The sequence below is a fragment of the Osmerus mordax genome, chromosome 7 (assembly GCF_038355195.1).
Source record: "Osmerus mordax isolate fOsmMor3 chromosome 7, fOsmMor3.pri, whole genome shotgun sequence".
Lineage (NCBI taxonomy): Eukaryota > Metazoa > Chordata > Actinopteri > Osmeriformes > Osmeridae > Osmerus > Osmerus mordax.
This window is the reverse complement of record NC_090056.1, coordinates 1,647,194-1,665,407: the sequence shown is the minus strand read 5'-3', so window position 1 is coordinate 1,665,407 and position 18,214 is coordinate 1,647,194. Positions and strand designations below refer to the sequence as shown.

At 39.9% G+C, this 18,214-nt stretch overlaps 1 protein-coding gene across 1 annotated transcript in view; it reads right to left on the bottom strand.

The window, feature by feature from the left end:
- Positions 1-17,986, bottom strand: part of LOC136945816 (glutamate receptor ionotropic, kainate 1) — a 58,252-nt gene extending 40,266 nt beyond the window's left edge. The window contains exon 1 of the mRNA XM_067239890.1: positions 17,902-17,986. Coding sequence (XP_067095991.1) covers positions 17,902-17,986 — 85 coding nt within the window. The remainder of the gene's footprint in view (positions 1-17,901) is intronic.
- Positions 17,987-18,214: the final 228 nt, after the last annotated feature.

Sequence of the window (18,214 nt, the reverse complement as noted above, 5' to 3'; positions counted from 1 at the left end):
CCCTTAAATTAATGTCAAAATGATTTACGTTTTGGGGGGCATATTTTCAGTTAGCAGACGGTACAGTTTGAATCGCAATTCCATCTGAAATACTGCCAGTGACAACGTTGTTACAGTAGCTTGTTTCAAAGGGGGTTCGTTTCTTTCAAAGACTGTTCTTAATGAATTATGCAATATGAGTAGGCTAAATGCTTGAAAATAGCATTTAGAAAATGATTGAAAATCACTAAAAGGGAAAACGGACCCACCAGCAACCGACGCAAGCAAGCACACCCAACAATTTCCCCACAAATTGTACCCTCTCTAGTTCATGATATTATTGTTAAGGGCATGACTGTAAAGTAAACCACTTCACCCTCTTCAGTGAGCCAGATGATGAAATCGGGGAAATTGATGATGCAAGTAACGTTGCAAACGCATCGACTGTCCGGCATTGCAGGTATTTAAGGTCGACAATGTAGCCTGTTAAATCTTTTTTTAATTTAGACAAAATAAATGTTATGGAGTGGCCAGCCCAATCCCCGGACCTTAATCCAATAGAAAACTTGACATCAAACATGCTGTTTCTGAGGCAAAACCAAGAAATGCAGAGGAACTGTGGAAGGTTGTCAAATCATCCTGGGCTGGAATACCCGTTTACAGGTGCCAGAAGTTGGTCGACTCCATGCAGCACAGATGTGAAGCAGTTCTCACAAACCGTGGTTTTACAACTAAATATTGCTTTATTGATTTACTTTTTGTAAGTTTGTAATGAATAATCCAGATACTGCTATTTTTGTTTTTGCCAATATAAACCCCTCAAAAACTGTTTGGAAACGTTATTTCGGTCGATTATTCCTCCCCTTCAATAATACCAATGATTAGTCACCTTTACAACGAGGTACAACTTGTAAGGATCGTGCATTCGTGGAATGAGCAACACAGCTAACCGTGTGGGTAGCGGCCAAAATAAATGTGCCAAAATCCCCTGCAATATTCTTCTGTTGGTATTAACTCTCGTTTTGAGTTGCTTGGTGGATTGGATAATTGCACTCTCACACAGTAATAAGGAAACAACAACACATATTGGCCATTTTTACACTTTATTAATTTTACACTGTCAGGGACCTCAGTAGTGTGTGGAAGATCCATAGCAGCCACAACAGCTTGGCACCTCCTCCTCATGCTCGTCACCAGCCTGGTCACACACTGCTGTTGGATGGCCTCCCATTCCTCAACCAGGATTTGTCGCAAGTCAGCCAACATGTTTGCGTTGGTCACTCTGGCACATACAGCATGCCCAAGCTGATCCCACTTGAAGCTCAAAACGAGAGTGAATACCAACAGATGAATATTGCAGAGGATTTTGGCACATTTTTTTGGGCCGCTACCCACACGGTTAGCTGTGTTGCTCATTCCACAAATGCACAATCCTTACCAATTGGTATTATTGAAGGGGAGGAATACTCGACCGAAATAACATTTCCGAACTTTTTTTGAGGAGTTTATTTATTTACATCATTTTCTGTAACATAATTAAATATATTTTTTTTCATGTTTTAATGTAAAATATAATGTGCAGTGTTCCCAATTAATGGAAATAAAACATTTGATTTTGTACACAAGGATTTTGAGCTTTACTCACATTTAAAAAAACTCATTTTTAACACAACTGTATATGTACTTGCGCAGCTCCCCCTGTCAATGATCTAGCACCCCCTCAGCACCTGCATTAAAAATTCTCTGGCGCCGACCTTGCCCAGAGTTGGTTGTAACTGGTGTTGGAAAACACATGTAGTAGGGCAGAATAGAGGAACTGGGCAATGGGTGCTGGAGTGGAAAGTCCCCAAAAACTGTGCAGAATGGGCATAAGATATTAGACGGCATTGTATTGAGGCCTAACTGGAGAAGAAGGATATTTACAATTGTAGTAGGCCATTAAATCTGTTATAAAAGTTCAGGGGTGTAATTTGTTGGAGAGGTGCAGAGATTAAGTTAAACATAGTCATGCGTTAAGAGTAGAGTAAAAAAATTGAGACTAAATGTGTAAATGGTATTGACCTTCCGAGCAGTGAACGGGACTGCACCCGTCTACATCAGGTCTCTCCTGCAGCCTTACACCCCCACCCGTCACCTACGGTCTTCTTCAGACAACCGCCTGGTGGTCCCACCGCTCAAGACCGCCCGGTCCCAACACAAGCTCTTCTCCTGTCTGGCCCCCCAGTGGTGGAATCAACTCCCCACCTCCATCAGAGATACTGACTGTCTCTCCACCTTCAAGAAAAGGCTCAAGACGCACTTTTCCGGGAGTACAATGGTACTTAGGAATGGTTCGCTTGACCCGATGTCAGTTTCCTCAAGGATCACAATGACTCTTGCTTAGAGACTTGTTGCTCTTGTGGTTAGTGGTAATTGTTTTAAATTTTTGTTCTCGCTGTGATATATTGTTTTTACTACTGTTGCTTGCTTTTTTCCACAGGTACACTTGCACTTATAGCGGTTCATGTTGTTTAATTGTAACTTGTTTAACTACATGCTCTTATGGTTCTTCCCTTTGGCACTTACTTTGGTCGTTCACAATGTGTGCTTCGTGTTTTGGCTACTCGCGATGTTTTTTGGCTATCTTGTTGTTATGATCAGTGACCTATGCACTTTGTAAAGCTCTCTCTTGGAAGTCGCTTTGGATAAAAGTGTCTGCTAAATGAATAAAAGTAAATGGATATTGAAACTCAGTGCTCTGAGTTGGTGCATGTCAGTTTAGGCAAAGGTAGTCGTTTAAACCTCTAGGTTTAAAAACAATTCTGATTTGATTGGAACTCTCTCTTTTATACATGTATAGTTGGATTTGACAATTAACAGACATTTAATTCATTTAGCAAGTTGTTTAACTCAAACAACCATAACACGGTACATATGGTATACAAAGCTGCAGTCAGATTTGGCGAAATTGTTAGCTTGGATGTTATCTTTACATATAGATGGGGTCTTGATGATGATGTGCACGCAGCTTCAAGGCAGAAAGACGTGTTCCATTTCACTTTTACTGTACCCTACACTTTTAATGTTCCCGCCATCCCCCCCTTTCTGAATAAAGTTCGACTGATATGAAAACCAGTTTAGCCAAGCTAACTAACATTGTTTTAGCTAGCTTGCATTACCATTCAATCACTAACAAACCATTAGTAAAAATAGCTTGCTAATTGGGCAGGGCTGCGTTTCCTGAAAGCATCGTAAGCCTAAATTGATCGTTGAGTCCATCGTAAGATGGATCTTAGTTGTACGGGCCGTTTCCCGAAACCATCGTAGCTAAAGAGGCACTTGAAAATCATCCCGCTAAGTGCATAGTAGCACAGAGACTCAGTGGAGACACACGTAGGCCGACCATGAAAACTACATTAGACTAATGCTGAAAGTTACTTCCGATGGAAAATAAGATTATTTTGGTTCTCTTTTTACAGCAGTTACGCTGGAACTGGGATATTTCTTAGTGAACCATACAAGTTTAATGCCGAAAAAATATCAGAATCTGGTTTATTCTCAAGTAAATTTAGGTTACACAAAATAATTTGATTTGGTGGGTTTGGCGCATGCAATGAAGGTATTTAAAAAACAAATGTCATTCTTATTCAAAATACTATAAAATTGAAATATGGCTGTTGTAATGTGCAATAGTAACTAGAAATGCATTAACGCAACGCCTTTACAAGTACAATAACACAACAACAATTGAACATTGAAGATGTTTATTATAATTATAGGGCTGGTAGCACGCCAAGCCCGGTGGATGAACAGGCTGGTGGCAGAACCGAGCCTGATGTTAGGAGATGGTGGCGCCCAGGAAATGGAAAGACTCCACAGGGTTGACTGGGAAGTCACACAGGGTGAAGGGGCTGGGAGAGTGAAAAGTCATACAAAAATCATAAAAGCCATTGAAGATAGCCTAAGTCCTGCACTTAAGAGTTGTCCCCTCTGGTTGTGGGGAATTGGATGTGGTCTGGGATGTGGCAAAGAAATGCAGTTGTGACAGCCTGCACAGATCTTGACACTGAGGCCTTGGAGAGCCCATGTCCATCTCCAATAACCTCCAGAAAACTGCCAGTGGCATAGAACCTTAACACTGCCAGTAGTTGGGTTGCAGGGGTCAGTGCAAAGGATCTCCTTGTTAGCCTCTGCATGTCTGCTTCTATGTGGTTCAGGAGCAGCATGATATCATGATGTCATTTGACATATCTTACACTCATAATGAGTATAATTGGGTGTGCTTTGCCTTCGGCAAGGGCACAACCTTTGTTCTCTCACATATATATTATTATTATTATTTATTTTTTTAATTCTTTTTGCCCCCCTAAAACTCAGTCAATATTTGGCCTACATAGACAACGTAGGTGTCAAAAGTTTCGTCTTGGTAGCGATTGAGTTGCTTCTATTGGAATTTACGTTCCGTTGCATGGTTTGGGCTTAAGTTAAGTTTTTGTGGCGAAAAGTGAAGCTAACGGTGGCTTATTTGCTAGCCACAGTCACTGACGTTACTAACGTCACTAACGTCACGAAAACACGCGTGACTACCTTTGGCAGAACATTCGTTTCGCATCTGTTAACTTGGGGGATAGCTAGGCTAACTATAGCTTTACTGCAAGGCAGCTGCAGAAACGCCACAAGCAAAGAGGCCAGGGTGATAAATATTTACTCATTTTACTTTGTGATATGACACACAATTGTGATGTGTAATGTACAATATAAGCTGATATTATTAAGGAAGTACATCTACTTTCGGAAACAGTAGTCTACTATTTCACTGAAATATTAGCATCATGACATTAGCCTGTGTTGCCCGGGCAACACATACTACAGTGGTCTATGATGTATCTGTTTTCAATCGTTAAATTAAACATTCCTCACATATACATTTTCGTTGTAGGATTTATTCTGACATTAGTAAACGATTTGTTGGTGAAATTACCATTACCTGTGGTTTCAAACCAGTGTAGCTCACTGCAACGCTGTAGCTTACGCGAGACACACTACAAAAACATCTAGCTACAGTACACAGCTGTTTAGGAAGTCAAACGGCGACAGAAAATGTTCGGCACTCCCCTTACTTAAATCAAAAGTCTATCTAACTACTAACCTGAACTTCATTGCCACAGCCTAAATGTTGTCAATCTGTTCATGAAAATAATTAATTTCAGCCTAAACCGTACAACGGAACGTTAAATCCAATTCAACCAACGCAATCGCTACCAAGACGAACACAGCAGTAGTCTACTGTACTGTAGTAGTACAATTTACCGGGGCAGCTTCTCCACACAGGGCTATATCGCATTTTGCGTTGTTACTGACAATGATCGCTACCCAGCTAACAAAATGACGTCCCCAGGACGTCCCCTGAACGTCCCCGAATGTTATCAGGACGTCGCAAGGGAACGTCCCCATGACGTCTTTTTGTAGGGTCCCCTGAAGGTCCCGGGACGCAGACAAACGTCCCCGGGACGTCCATGTAACGTCCTCATAACATTTAGGGGACGTTCAGGGGACGTTTGTCTGCGACGTCATGGGGACGTTCCCTTGCGACGTCCTGATAACTTTCGCATACCAAATGCAGAATCAATTTCTGAACCTTAATTTATAGTCTCATTTATGCATATAATGGATATGTATTGTATACAAAGTATACAATGCATATTAGCCTATAGTGCAAAACTAAACTGAATGTGTTCACTTAAACTCAACAATGTAATTTAACTTCTTTATTTAAAAAAATCTACTTGTATAACAGGCTGTATTGTAACTTATTATGTGTATGCTTATAAAAGAAAAAACACGATTTACAGTATAAACAAACACTTTATTCAAATGCATTTTAAAAGCCTGAATTAATTTTCTTATATTTAATTGTGTCAACCCCTCCTCATCCTCTCCCTCCTCTTCCTCCTCGTCCTCCACCAGTACGTCCGGAATCAACACCTGCAACATGAATTAGCTACAGTTAGACAGCAGATCAAATGCAAAGAACATTAAGTGGAAGTGTATTGTATCCATATGCTCCTGGAGTTATTTTTAGGACCGTAACAAGTGAAACGGAAAGCTTCCCTGACCTTCAGTATCCAGATATTTACAACCATCTAGCTAGTGATAATCAACTTTCCTTCATCTACTCATTGTGAACATTTGTCCGACGTAGCAACGTAGCATGTCATTATGATACTTTTCTTGCAAAACGTCTTGGTTTATTGTAGCTATAGTCTAGAGATAACTGTCCAAAAGTAGCTTGCTATTCTACAGTAGAGCTAACGCTACTTGACTAGCTAGAGCTGTGGCCTTCACCTGTCCAAAAGTAGCTTCTGCTGTTTTGTATTTTCTGTATCCTTAAAGAGACGACACCACTGGTGTGTAGGCATCCGATTTAGAGCTTGTCCGACGTAGCAAGAGTAAGTAGAGATCATGCGCGTCTGAGTCCGTAACCAGGACAACCATGACGCTAAGTGGCAATGACAGCCAACTGTCATTATGATAGCTACTTTTCTTGCAAAACGTCTTGGTTCATTGTACAGTAGCTCTAGTCTAACTGTCCAAAAGTAGCTTGCTACTCTAGAGCTACTTGACTAGCTAGAGCTGTAGCCTTCACCTGTCCAAAAGTAGCTTCAGCTGTTTTGTATTTTCTGTATCCTTAAAGAGACGACACCACTAGTGTGTAGGCATCCGATTTAGAGCTAGCTAGTGCTATCGATAAGATTGTTAGCTACAGTACAGTACTGTACTGTACAAATTAAGACGATACAGTACTGTACGACGTCTCAATTTAGCCGAATTAGAAAACCAGTGCCAACTCAAATTGGCTAGAAATTAATATACATTTATGTTCGATATGGCTATTTCACGTTGGATAAACATACAAATACATAGATAGCAGAGCTAAAGTTTGTATTAAAACATATTTACCTTAAATTCTGTCCTTCGGGTGGCCCACCTTCACAGGAGTGCGCTAAATTACTCTAAACTAGCCAACTACACAAAAAACACTATTAAAAACACAATAACAAAGAACTATACTATCAACACTAAAACTTAAGTTGAAGATATATTTACACGAATTGATTATCACACGGTATTATAGCTATAAATGAAGGATGCGGGATCAAAAAGTTTTGCTGTCTCTCAACAACTTCTTCACTCAACAACAGTGTTCAGGTCACGAGCGGTGACGTCCGCGAGAGATGTGTTGTAATAGGCTATATGGAACATTTCTAGAGACGCAGCTGGTGCTTGGATAGGCTGGATCCAGCTTAGATGTTTTGTTTCAGTGATGGTACATCACCAAATTATTTATTACTAATGATATACTTCGCTCAAATGCAAGTTATTGGTACCATACATAAACAATTGATTTAATACTGTACAGTTTCCACAGTGACAGTAGGCTATAGCTCGAGCAAGTCACATCACAGAATGACACACAAACGAAAATATCCGTTCGGAATTTAGATGGTTAGGTTATGACCAACGAATGACGTTCTGGAACCCCCCGAAAGTTTTAAACATAATGTCATATCATAACCAACCAGGGACGTTCCTGGAACGTCCCGAATGTCCCCGAAATTTTTTAACATAATGTCGTATCATAACCAACCAGGGACGTTCCTGGAACGTCACGAATGTCCCCCGAACGTTTTTAACATAATGTCATATCATAACCAACCAGGGACGTTCCTGGAACGTCCCGAATGTCCCCAACATTTTTTTAACATAACGTCGTATCATAACCAACCACGGACGTTCCTGGAACGTCCCCTGAAAGTTTAAAAATAAATGTCTATAACTGACTAAATTGTGACCTTTTTAGGAACTTTAATAACGTCCTAAGGACGTCCTAAGGACGTCCTACGGATAACGTCACGGTATAACCTATAGGGGACCAAATAGGAACGTCACCGAACGTCCCCAGGACGTCCCTTGTTAGCTGGGTACCTACTTTTTATGAATGAGCGATTTTCCTCTAAATAAATGTCAAGCTTATTTACGTTTTGGGGGGCATATTTTCAGTTAGCAGATGGTACTGTTTGAATCGCGATTCCATCTTCTACTACCGGGTAACGTCGTAGAATAATCTTCAAAGGGGGTTCTTTATTAATGAATGAATGCAATGAGTAGGCTAAATGCTTGAAAATATCATGAGAAGGGAAAAACTTAAAATGACGTTTAAGTCATAGAGATTAGGTCAATTTTTACACCGGTCTGCCAAATTTATTCGTTTTGATTCAACGATGAGGCTGCCTCTTGCAGGGGAAATGAGAAGACATCTATTTCATTCTACACTTCACTCGTATTTTCAGTTGTAAATGAGCAGCAAAAAAAAAATGCTTTTAAATCTATTTAATCTTTACAAATAATAAGTATGCATTTTCATATAAAATATACAGAAATCAGTTGTAAAAATGTCATTCAAAAACGGACCCCTGTGCAACCGACGCAAGCAAGCACACCCTACAATTTCCCCAGAAATTGTACCCTCTCTAGTTGGGTGTGCTTTGCCTTCGGCAAGGGCACAACCTTTGTTCTCTCACATATATATTATTTATTGTTTATTTTTGCCCCCCTAAGGATCAGTCAATATTTGGACTACATACACAGCGGCGGTGTCAAAAGGTTCGTCTTGGTAGCGATTGCGTTGGTTGTATTTTTATTTACGTTCCGTTGGATGGTTCAAAAGTTCAAATTACGTTTTTGTGGCGAAAAGTGAAGCTAACGGTGGCTAACTTGTTCTCAGTCACTGACATTACTAATGTCACTACGTCACTAACGTCACAAAAACACGCGTGACTAACTGTAGCAGAACATTTGTTTTGCATCTGTTAACTTGGGGGATAGCTAGGCTAACTATAGCTTTACTGCAAGGCAGCTGCAGAAACGCCACTAGTAAAGAGGCCAGGGTAATAACTATTTACTCATTTTACTTTGTGATATGACACACAATTGTGATGTGTAATGTACAATATAAGCTGATATTATTTAGGAGTACATCTATTTTTTGGGAAACAGTAGTCTACTATTTCACTGAAGTATTAGCATCATGACATTAGCCTCTGTTGCCCGGGAAACATATACTACAGCGTCTATGATGCATCTGTTTTCAATCGTTAAATAAACATTCCTCACAAATACATTTTCGTTGTAGGATTTATTATGACATTTCATTACAAGTAAACGATTTGTTGGTGAAATTATCATTACCTGTGGTTTCAAACCAGAGTTGCTCATTGCAGCGCTGTAGACGCGAGACACTACAAAAACATCTACACAACTGTTTAGGAAGTCAAACGGCGACAGAACATGTTCGGCACTCCCCTTACTTATATCAAAAGTCTATCTGACTACTAACCTCATTGCCACAGCCTAAACTTTGTCAATCTGTTCATTAAAATAATTAATTTCAGCCTAAACCGTACAACGGAACGTTAAATCGAATTCAACCAACGCAATAGCTACCAAGACGAACACAGCAGTAGTCTAGTACTGTACTGTAGTAGCAGGGCCGGAGTGGGGCCACTTTTCAGCCCGGGAGTTTCAGCCCCAAGACCGGACCTTTTTTTTGTATACCAAACAGGGCCGGATGCAGCCTGCTTTGACTGTGGGTGCAGTGAACCTTTCTGGGGGGTATCATGATTACAGAAAGGGATTGTATTATTTTTTATATTGATACAATTTTTGAGACTGCTTAACGATCCGAGTGTTAATCCGGCACGGAGCCAGACGTTGTAAACATTCGGAGCTATGCCCCAACCTAGGACGTATGGGTCTGATGTGATGCAAGATATGGACTTCTACAAAAATTTGTGGCCATTATTTGATTATTTGAGCGCAAAATTCGTTTTTCAATTGGTAAAACCTTGTCTTGTGATGCCATCACTCCGGCCCTGCTCCCATCCATCCTCCCTGACGCGTATCGTTACGGTAGGGCCGCCCGTTCCAGCTATCGGTAGCCTATCTGAGAAAACCTTTTGGAAAAGACGCGCTATGGACCCAACCAACTCTATTTGGGAGGGGAGAACTCCCTCACATGGCAGTGCCCCACCTGTTATCAACAGAAAGAATTGCAACAAAATTATGTTATTTTTTATTTCTCAATTTTTTTCCGTTTACTTTGAATCATTTATTATCTATGAATATAGCATCTTCCTAAATTGTTTCGTTTCATTAGTTTGTGTTAGGATTTTATTTCCTGTTCATTGGTCCCTGCCTTGCTGCTTCAGACTGCGTTCTGCCGATTCGAGTTAGCAGAGGCTAATCGTGAAGGTGGGGCTCTGGTGGGGCTAGCCCCTCTCTCACAATGCAATGTACATTGGACGTGGGAAAGTATTAATACGCATGCTGATTGTAGCCTGTGCACCAGGCTAGGACTGGGTTCCTTTAGTCTCTCTTTCTCTCTCTCCTCTGTGCGCTCTTTTCCAGTGCCAATGACGTCACTAATTGGGAGTGGAGTGGGCGTCTAGTGGGCCACTTAATTGCCGTAGAGGTAGGCGTACCTGGGGTCCTTACACCGGTAGGGTGTCACTCTGCTGCTGGCACTGGTGTGATGTAAGCCATGATCTGGGTGCTGTCTTAAAATACGAAGGTATGTCGAATCGTTTTTGTCCTCGACTATGAGTTTACTGTGGGTGAGCGTACTAAAATGTTTGTTTCAATAGTGTGTGTGGAGGTGCAGACGCTGATCAAACCGTGGTGTACCAGTGGTTGCGTGACTGTCCGTAGACAAGCACCCGCTGGGTATTGTGGCTGCCAAACGCTACAAGCGTAGCGCTCCTCGCAAATTGTGACGTAGCGGCAGGTACGAGTTATGCTCTGCCCGCAGTCGTGTAGCTCATTTTCGCTTTGTTGCCCTGATGAATGTGCGTAGATATGGGCGCATTGGCGCTATGGCATATTTATTCTGTAATGGGTGCTGACTGAATCCAGATCACATTGTATTAACTATGAAATGTGACCTGTATTAACTATGAAATGTGACCGACCCGTATTAATTGTCTGTTTATGTTTTTAGACTTGTTCAACTGCAGCCGGCATTGTTGGTTGCTGTTCTCTGCACGCATGATTGTGGTGTTGCTCATAGCCTAACTAGTGTATTGATTTGCTTTATTTGTTTTACCTGTTGATCAACCAAACCAACACCTCTATACTAATAAAGACTGTATTTTTATACTTTTCTAAGAACCTCTGTCTGTACAGATTATTAGTTCAGAGTTCCCCTTGCTCTGGCATTAGCAAAGACAAGTTTAGGGGTGGCGTTGTCTGCTGTACACTAGGGGGCGCTACATCAGAATTAATCCATCAATGTAGATCACACGAATTTGATGCCAAGTGGGGCAGAGAGCCGGTAGCCCCACCACAGCGTCATCTTGTATTTCATACCTGATTGGCTGTCTGTCTGTCTGGCGACAACATTAGTCGGCAAGAAGAAGAACGAGTAGTCTTTTTTTGCTATCTTCTGTTGGAATACTACACTACCCAAAATCCTAAGCAAAACAACACTGATATCTCTGATTGGTCGAACTCGCGGTTACCATGGCGACGTTTACCACCCCCGTGACCGGTTTAAGCGATCTGAAGGTTAAAATGTTAGTTTGAGCAGGAAAAGAAATGAAACGTACATATGCCAGTGGTGCTGAACATATCGGACAACAAAAGAAAAGCTTATTCAGTCTACCAAAAGTGACCTCTTTCTTTGGTCCAGTATCTGTAGAGCTAGCTCTAACCCTGCGCCCGGTGACCTGCATGTCCACCGTGCTGAAACGCGGAGCCCATCGTTGCTATTTATGATACCAGTAGTCTAAGTTCGGTTCAGTGTCAGACCCTTTTTCTTCTTTGCTTTTGTTAAATAATTCAAGTTGAGGGGATGTTTGAGTCAGCCCAGACAGCTGAAAATATACTGCGCTTATCAATTAGCTAAGCAGTGAAGTTACCGAAAGGGCGAGGCTTATTCCAACATAAAACGCTGTATGTATATCGTTTTAATCAAATAAGGTTGGATTATTTCTATGTTTAGTTGCCTGTTCATGAAGATGAAAGTGCACATAATTAAATAATAAACCATTGATGCAAACCAACAGGAATCCTTGCGCTTTCTGCTCTATTATGTTACATGTGGGTAGGGCCCCATATAGTTATTGAAACAAGCCCCCAGATGCTTAACCCTGTGAAGCCTGACACATCAACTAATAGACAGAAAATTCAGTTTTTTGTTATTTTAGTGTTTATTGAACCTTTAGTCAAAACATTTCCGCTTTGTTGGGGCCGTCAGTGGTGTTGAGCTCATTGCTGTTCGGGTATGGCCCTGTAGGCAAATTGGTTCTGAGCTTGGTTGCATTCCTAATTTAGGTTTGCAAATGTGACAGTGGTAATTTTACATGTGTGAGTGAGAGAAGGAGAGCAATTACACAAGAAGGTCTCTCAAGTAGGCGTGTGTAGGCTACTACAACACCTGGTAGAAGCAAGCCGCTCTGTCCTTAAAAGTGTTTTGTGGAGCCACGCTGTTTGTTGATGTGTTAAATAAACACATCAGTAGCAAGAGGGAGTTTTGTAGCTTTAATGGTATGTATCCTATATTTCGAAATGGTTTGTGCCCCGCCAATTTTTTACATATAAAAACGCCACTGGATACAACCCATGCAGAGGCTGAGGTGTCAGAATGCGGAACGTGTGTAGCCTACTTTAAGAGAAGATAGACTAACGTGACAAATGTCAACAACAAAAAAATCCTCGACCGGCCCACAAGTGAAGCGGCCCACCGGGAACCCTGTGTAGTAGTACAATTTACCGGGGCAGCTTCTCCACACAGGGCTATATCGCATTTTGTGTTGTTACAGACAATGATCGCTACCAGTGAGCTTTTTTTCCACTAAATAAATGTCAAGCTTATTAACGTTTTGGGGGCATATTTTCAGTTAGCAGATGGTACTGTTTGAATCGCGATTCCATCTTCTACTGCTGGTAACGTCGTAGAATAATCCTCAAAGGGGGTTCTTTATTAATGAATGAATGCAATATGAGACGCTAAATGCCTGAAATTATCACGAGAAGGGAAAAACTTAAAAGGACGTTTAAGTCATAGAGATTAGGTCAATTTTTACACCGGTCTGCCAAATGTATTCGTTTTGATTCAACTATGAGGCTGCCTCTTGCAGGGGAAATGAGAAGACATCTATTTCATTCTACACTTCACTCGTATTTAGAGTTGTAAATGAGCAGCAAAAAAAATGCTTTTAAATCTATGTAATCTTTATAAATAATAAGTATGCATTTTTATATAAAATATACATAAATATCAGTTGTAAAAATGTCAATAAAAAACGGACCCCTGTGCAACCGACGCAAGCAAGCACACCCTACAATTTACCCAGAAATTGTACCCTCTCTAGTTGATCAACCATCAATTAAAGTAGAGTTGATTATTTATGTCAGAAACAATGATTCCATGTTGAAGACTTACTCATTACTTATGTGTTTGTCATTTGTCACAATGTCATTTGTGGCCAATATGTGAGAATTATGAGATCGCAAACGTGGTCTTGGAAAGATGTTGGCCTATGCAAGAGCTACGATCCATCGTTATCGGGAAACGCAGCCCAGAACTGGTTCATGCCGGAGACTCCGATGCATTTCTGCCTTGGCATGACCTGTGCTGGGAGAGAGGGAAACAGCATGGATGGGGATAGTGTGCAGGCAGATGTGTCTTCATAAAGGGTGAAATTGAATAAGAATTATTTCACACTGTTCCGTAAGGTCTCCTAATAGGGTATGTAACATTGGTTGGGCTTTTTTCGAAACCGATCGTTTTACAGCTGCAGTTTCAAATTGTGGGATTTAGTGTCGATGGACTTTGAGGTTCACTGTATGTCCATTTTACCCACCGAACTGTCGTTATCCAACTATGACAAGGTAAACTCGGTTTTGCAATCAATGACCCCTTTAAACTCAAGCTTTTGTGGTGCATCGCTGTCTAGATACGACGTGCATGTGCTAGTAAGACTGTTGCACAGCAAGTATCGTATCGTGCCGTGGTGTACTAGCATCATCATACATTTAAGCAATTCAAGACTTGCATGCACAGTAAGTAATGTCACATTAAATAATGTATTTAAACTCAAGCTTGTGTGGTGCGTCGCTGTCTTCAATGCCACAGACTAAACTTTAACTATGTCAAAAGAAACGTTTTTATTTTTTGGCTCACTCAAACAATCCCCTCAGTGAAGTTTGGCTAGCAACAGCAGCTAGCTTGCTCGTAGCACAATATACCAAATGGTCGCATTTGGCATTGTTACTGACAATGATCGCTTCCACAAAACTTCATTTGAATTAGCCATTTCCCCCTAAATAAATGTCAAGCTTATTTACGTTTTTGCGGACATATTTTCAGTTAGCAGATGGTACTGTTTGAATCGCGATTCCATCTGAAATACTGCGGGTGACAACGTTGTTACAATAGCTCGCTTCAAAGGGGGTTCTTAATGAGTGAATATGAGTAGGCTAAATGCTTAAAAATATCACTAGAAGGGAAAAACTTAAGGTGACGTTTAAGTCATAGAGGTTAGGACAATTTTTTACACCGGATTGCCCAACATCTTCGTTTGATCCAACTTTTCAACTGAGGCTGCTATCACTATTTCCTCTTACAGGGGAAATGAGAATACAACAGTTTTATTCTAAACTTCACTTTTTGTATTGTAAATTGTAAATGAGCAGCAACAAATGTGCTTTTAAATCTATGCAATCTTCATAAATAAGTACTTGTATAAAATTTACAGAAATATCAGTTGTAAAAATTGCAGTTAATAAACGGACCCATCTGCAACCGACGCAAGCACACCCTACAAGTTCCCCAGAAAGTGTACCCCCTCTAGTTATTTATTATTTTCCAGATCTAATCTGCGCAAACGTTCCGTTTCACGGTTTAGGCGTGTTACTTAGTAACGCGTTACTCTAATCTGACCACTTTTTTCAGTAATGAGTAATCTAACACGTTACTATTTCCAAACCAGTAATCAGATTAAAGTTACTTGTCACTGTGCGTTACTATTTTGTCATTAATAGTAAAATATATATTTGATTTCTTCTTGCGTCTCTGGGAGTAAAGCCTATGCGACAATTAAGTCACGTTTTCAGCACGAGGGTCACGTCACGTGTAGACCTACCACTCAGCGACACAAACAACAATGTAGCAGGAGAGAGAGGGATACGCATTTTCGAGTTGGAAATACAATCACTATTTTGAGTATTTGTCAGCTAAAGATGGAAATATCAAGGTTCGTTGTACACTCTGTGCTGGTGGCGACAAAGTTACAAAAACACGACGTCAAATTTGAAGAAACATTTGGAGTTGCAGCACTGCACAGTCAAACTTATAGAGACGGTTGACAATAGGCGTGTTCGACTTCATGCAGCACCGGCGGCACTGCATGAAGTCGAATGCACCTATTTTTATGTTGAGGCGGCGGGGTTGTTGTCGGCAGTTGCTGAATGTAACTAATAAAGTAACTTGTAATCTAACTTAGTTACTTTTAAAATCAAGTAACTTGTAAAGTAACTAAGTTACTTTTAAAATCAAGTAACTGTACTTTTAGTACAGTTACTTTACTTGATTTTAAAAGTAACTGTGGCAACACTGCCTATAGTACTGTATCAGCAGGTAAGCAAGCCAAAAGGTTTCAACATTTTCAGCCCCTATAGGACATTAAGATATCCTTACAGTTGGTCAAACTTTAAGTAATTTCACTGCTAAATACACACAATAAAAGTACATCCATGATATGGGAACTTAAAATAGCTACAAACTTCAAACAATGTTAAACTATATTTCTCCTAAAATGGCTCACAGAAACAAGGAATCCAGTACCAGCTTGTCCTGGTAGCCACTCCAAGAGGATGGTGACTCACCTTCATAGCCCAGGGCAAAATTATACCAACCCTGTGAGTGGAATCTATTTTCAATCATTCTGTAGGCAATAAATAAAGCAGGTAATGATGTCCGTTTGCAGAAGACTCCTAGATAGATTATCCTGTGCTGTAAACCATTAGAAAGCAATTGGACAGTAAAGCTACAGCTGGACAAGAAGAAATGTACAATATATTCCAAATTATACTTTTTATCTTTGAACTGACACTGATATGGTTCTGTGTAAACAAGTCAACACTATAACGTGTCCATCTTAAAACATCAATATTATCTTGATGATAAAAAGTAGTTTGATAGGTGTTTCAGGTTAAAACCAATTGGATTGTGACAAGAGTCCAAATAAGGCTGAAGGGAAGAACCCTATAATACCTAAAGAGTTCCTTAACATTCAATGTTTGTCTTTTTAAGATGGTGTTCTGATACACTTGTGGGTATGTTTTCAAATATATACATATAGGAAACACAGGAATCAGCTTTCTGTCTGCTGCTAGCAACAAACTAAAGTAGCATTTCACATTAGTAACATAGTCACTAATGATACTGTGGACTTGTTACAAAGCTCTATTACAAAGTCTAATTTTGCAATACTACATCGATATTACAAAAGGATTACGGTTGGGAAGCAAGGACATGCTATTCGGGGCATCTGTATTCATTATCGTGTGAACGGACACCTTAAAGCCAGTGAGGTATAATGAGCTGTTTACCTTCCATCCCGCCAATCTTGGTCCAGTTCCCAGTGGGAATGAACATGGAGGTTCAAGCCAGTGCAGAAGCCTCGTTTGATGTGAGGTACTGAGCTTTCTCTGTTCAGTATAACAAAACTAGAACCAACATAGTGCCATCGCACTATGTTGTCACAAAATGTCACAAAATCTTGGGCAAGATAAATCGAACTGGGAAGATATTATTTTGGTTTCTTACAGTGTATGAAAGGAGTGTATCATGTAAAAAAAACACCATTGGTGAGCTGTCCTTGACACTAGTACCACATTTAGGAAAAAGAGTCCTACATAAAGAGGAATGTTGGTTGTTTATAGGACTTTGTGAACTTGTTTACAATTAGTACTAGCTCCAGAGAAGGGATATTATGTTCGGGACAATCTGACCTTTACTACAATAAGTGGAAATGTTCACTACCACACACACCATATGGGAGAGATTAAGAGCTTGCATGGGGATCATGAAGGAAATTACAAAGATGAAGCAGCCTCAGACAGTGCGAAATGATTTAGAGAGATTAACAATATGAAAAACTGATTTAAAATTTTGAGAGGGAGGACATGCTGTAGTTTTGATAACATATCTAATTAGCCATTCTGTTTTAAGACAGTAAAATTGCAATAAGTAAAAAATATAAATAAATCTGTATAATATAATGTCAGTTGTTGTGCACTAATGCAAAAATTGTATTTTCAAAAAGCCCTTCAAAGATTATGAGATAATATAGGAATTAATGGGAAATTAGTATGAATATGAGTGGCACAAGGTGATTAAACCCATTATATTGCAGCAGAAAAATGATTTTAATCATTGTTGATATTTTACTTAGAGTTTGCTTTCTTCACTTCATTACTGTGATAAAAATGAACCCTTTGATCCGATATCTTACGTCCATATTCAATGTTGCAATTTGAGGTGGTTTGGCAATTAATTAATAAAAAATAACACCATTTAGCCACTCATTCTCAAATATGCACAGCCCCACATCAGTTTTTTAGTCCTCCTTAAAATGTCTGAGCTGCCGTAAAATGTGCTTATCAAACTTAAACTTGATTATTCCATATGCAGACAGAAAGAAAATAAGAAAAATATAGTTAGTGAGTTTTTTGTTGTTTTTTTGGTGCCTAAAAATCAGGTAATAAGAGCTGATGGAAAAATATCTTAAATATTCCTAGCAGGTGAACTGTGTTTGTTTTTGTTTTATACATATTATAAGGCAAATTCATACAGATTCGCTCTGCCATAGATCCACTTACCAATTCTTAGGACTTGCTGCGAACTCAGACAAAACTCCACGATGAAGTAGAACAGGGAAAATAAATGTCCTTTCCTATTCGCCATGGTACTAAATTCAAGATCAGATTTAACATTGATATATTTTCTTCATCTAATTCATGCTGATAAAGTCTTTGGGTCCGTAATAAAAAAAATCTGAAATCCAGTCCATATCTTTCCGTCGCACATCATCTTACAATTGTAGCACAGTTTTACCATGCAAAAATAACACATGTAAAGAGTACGGCCCCCAATAGAATGAGTATCTACAGTATATATTCAATGTATAATTTT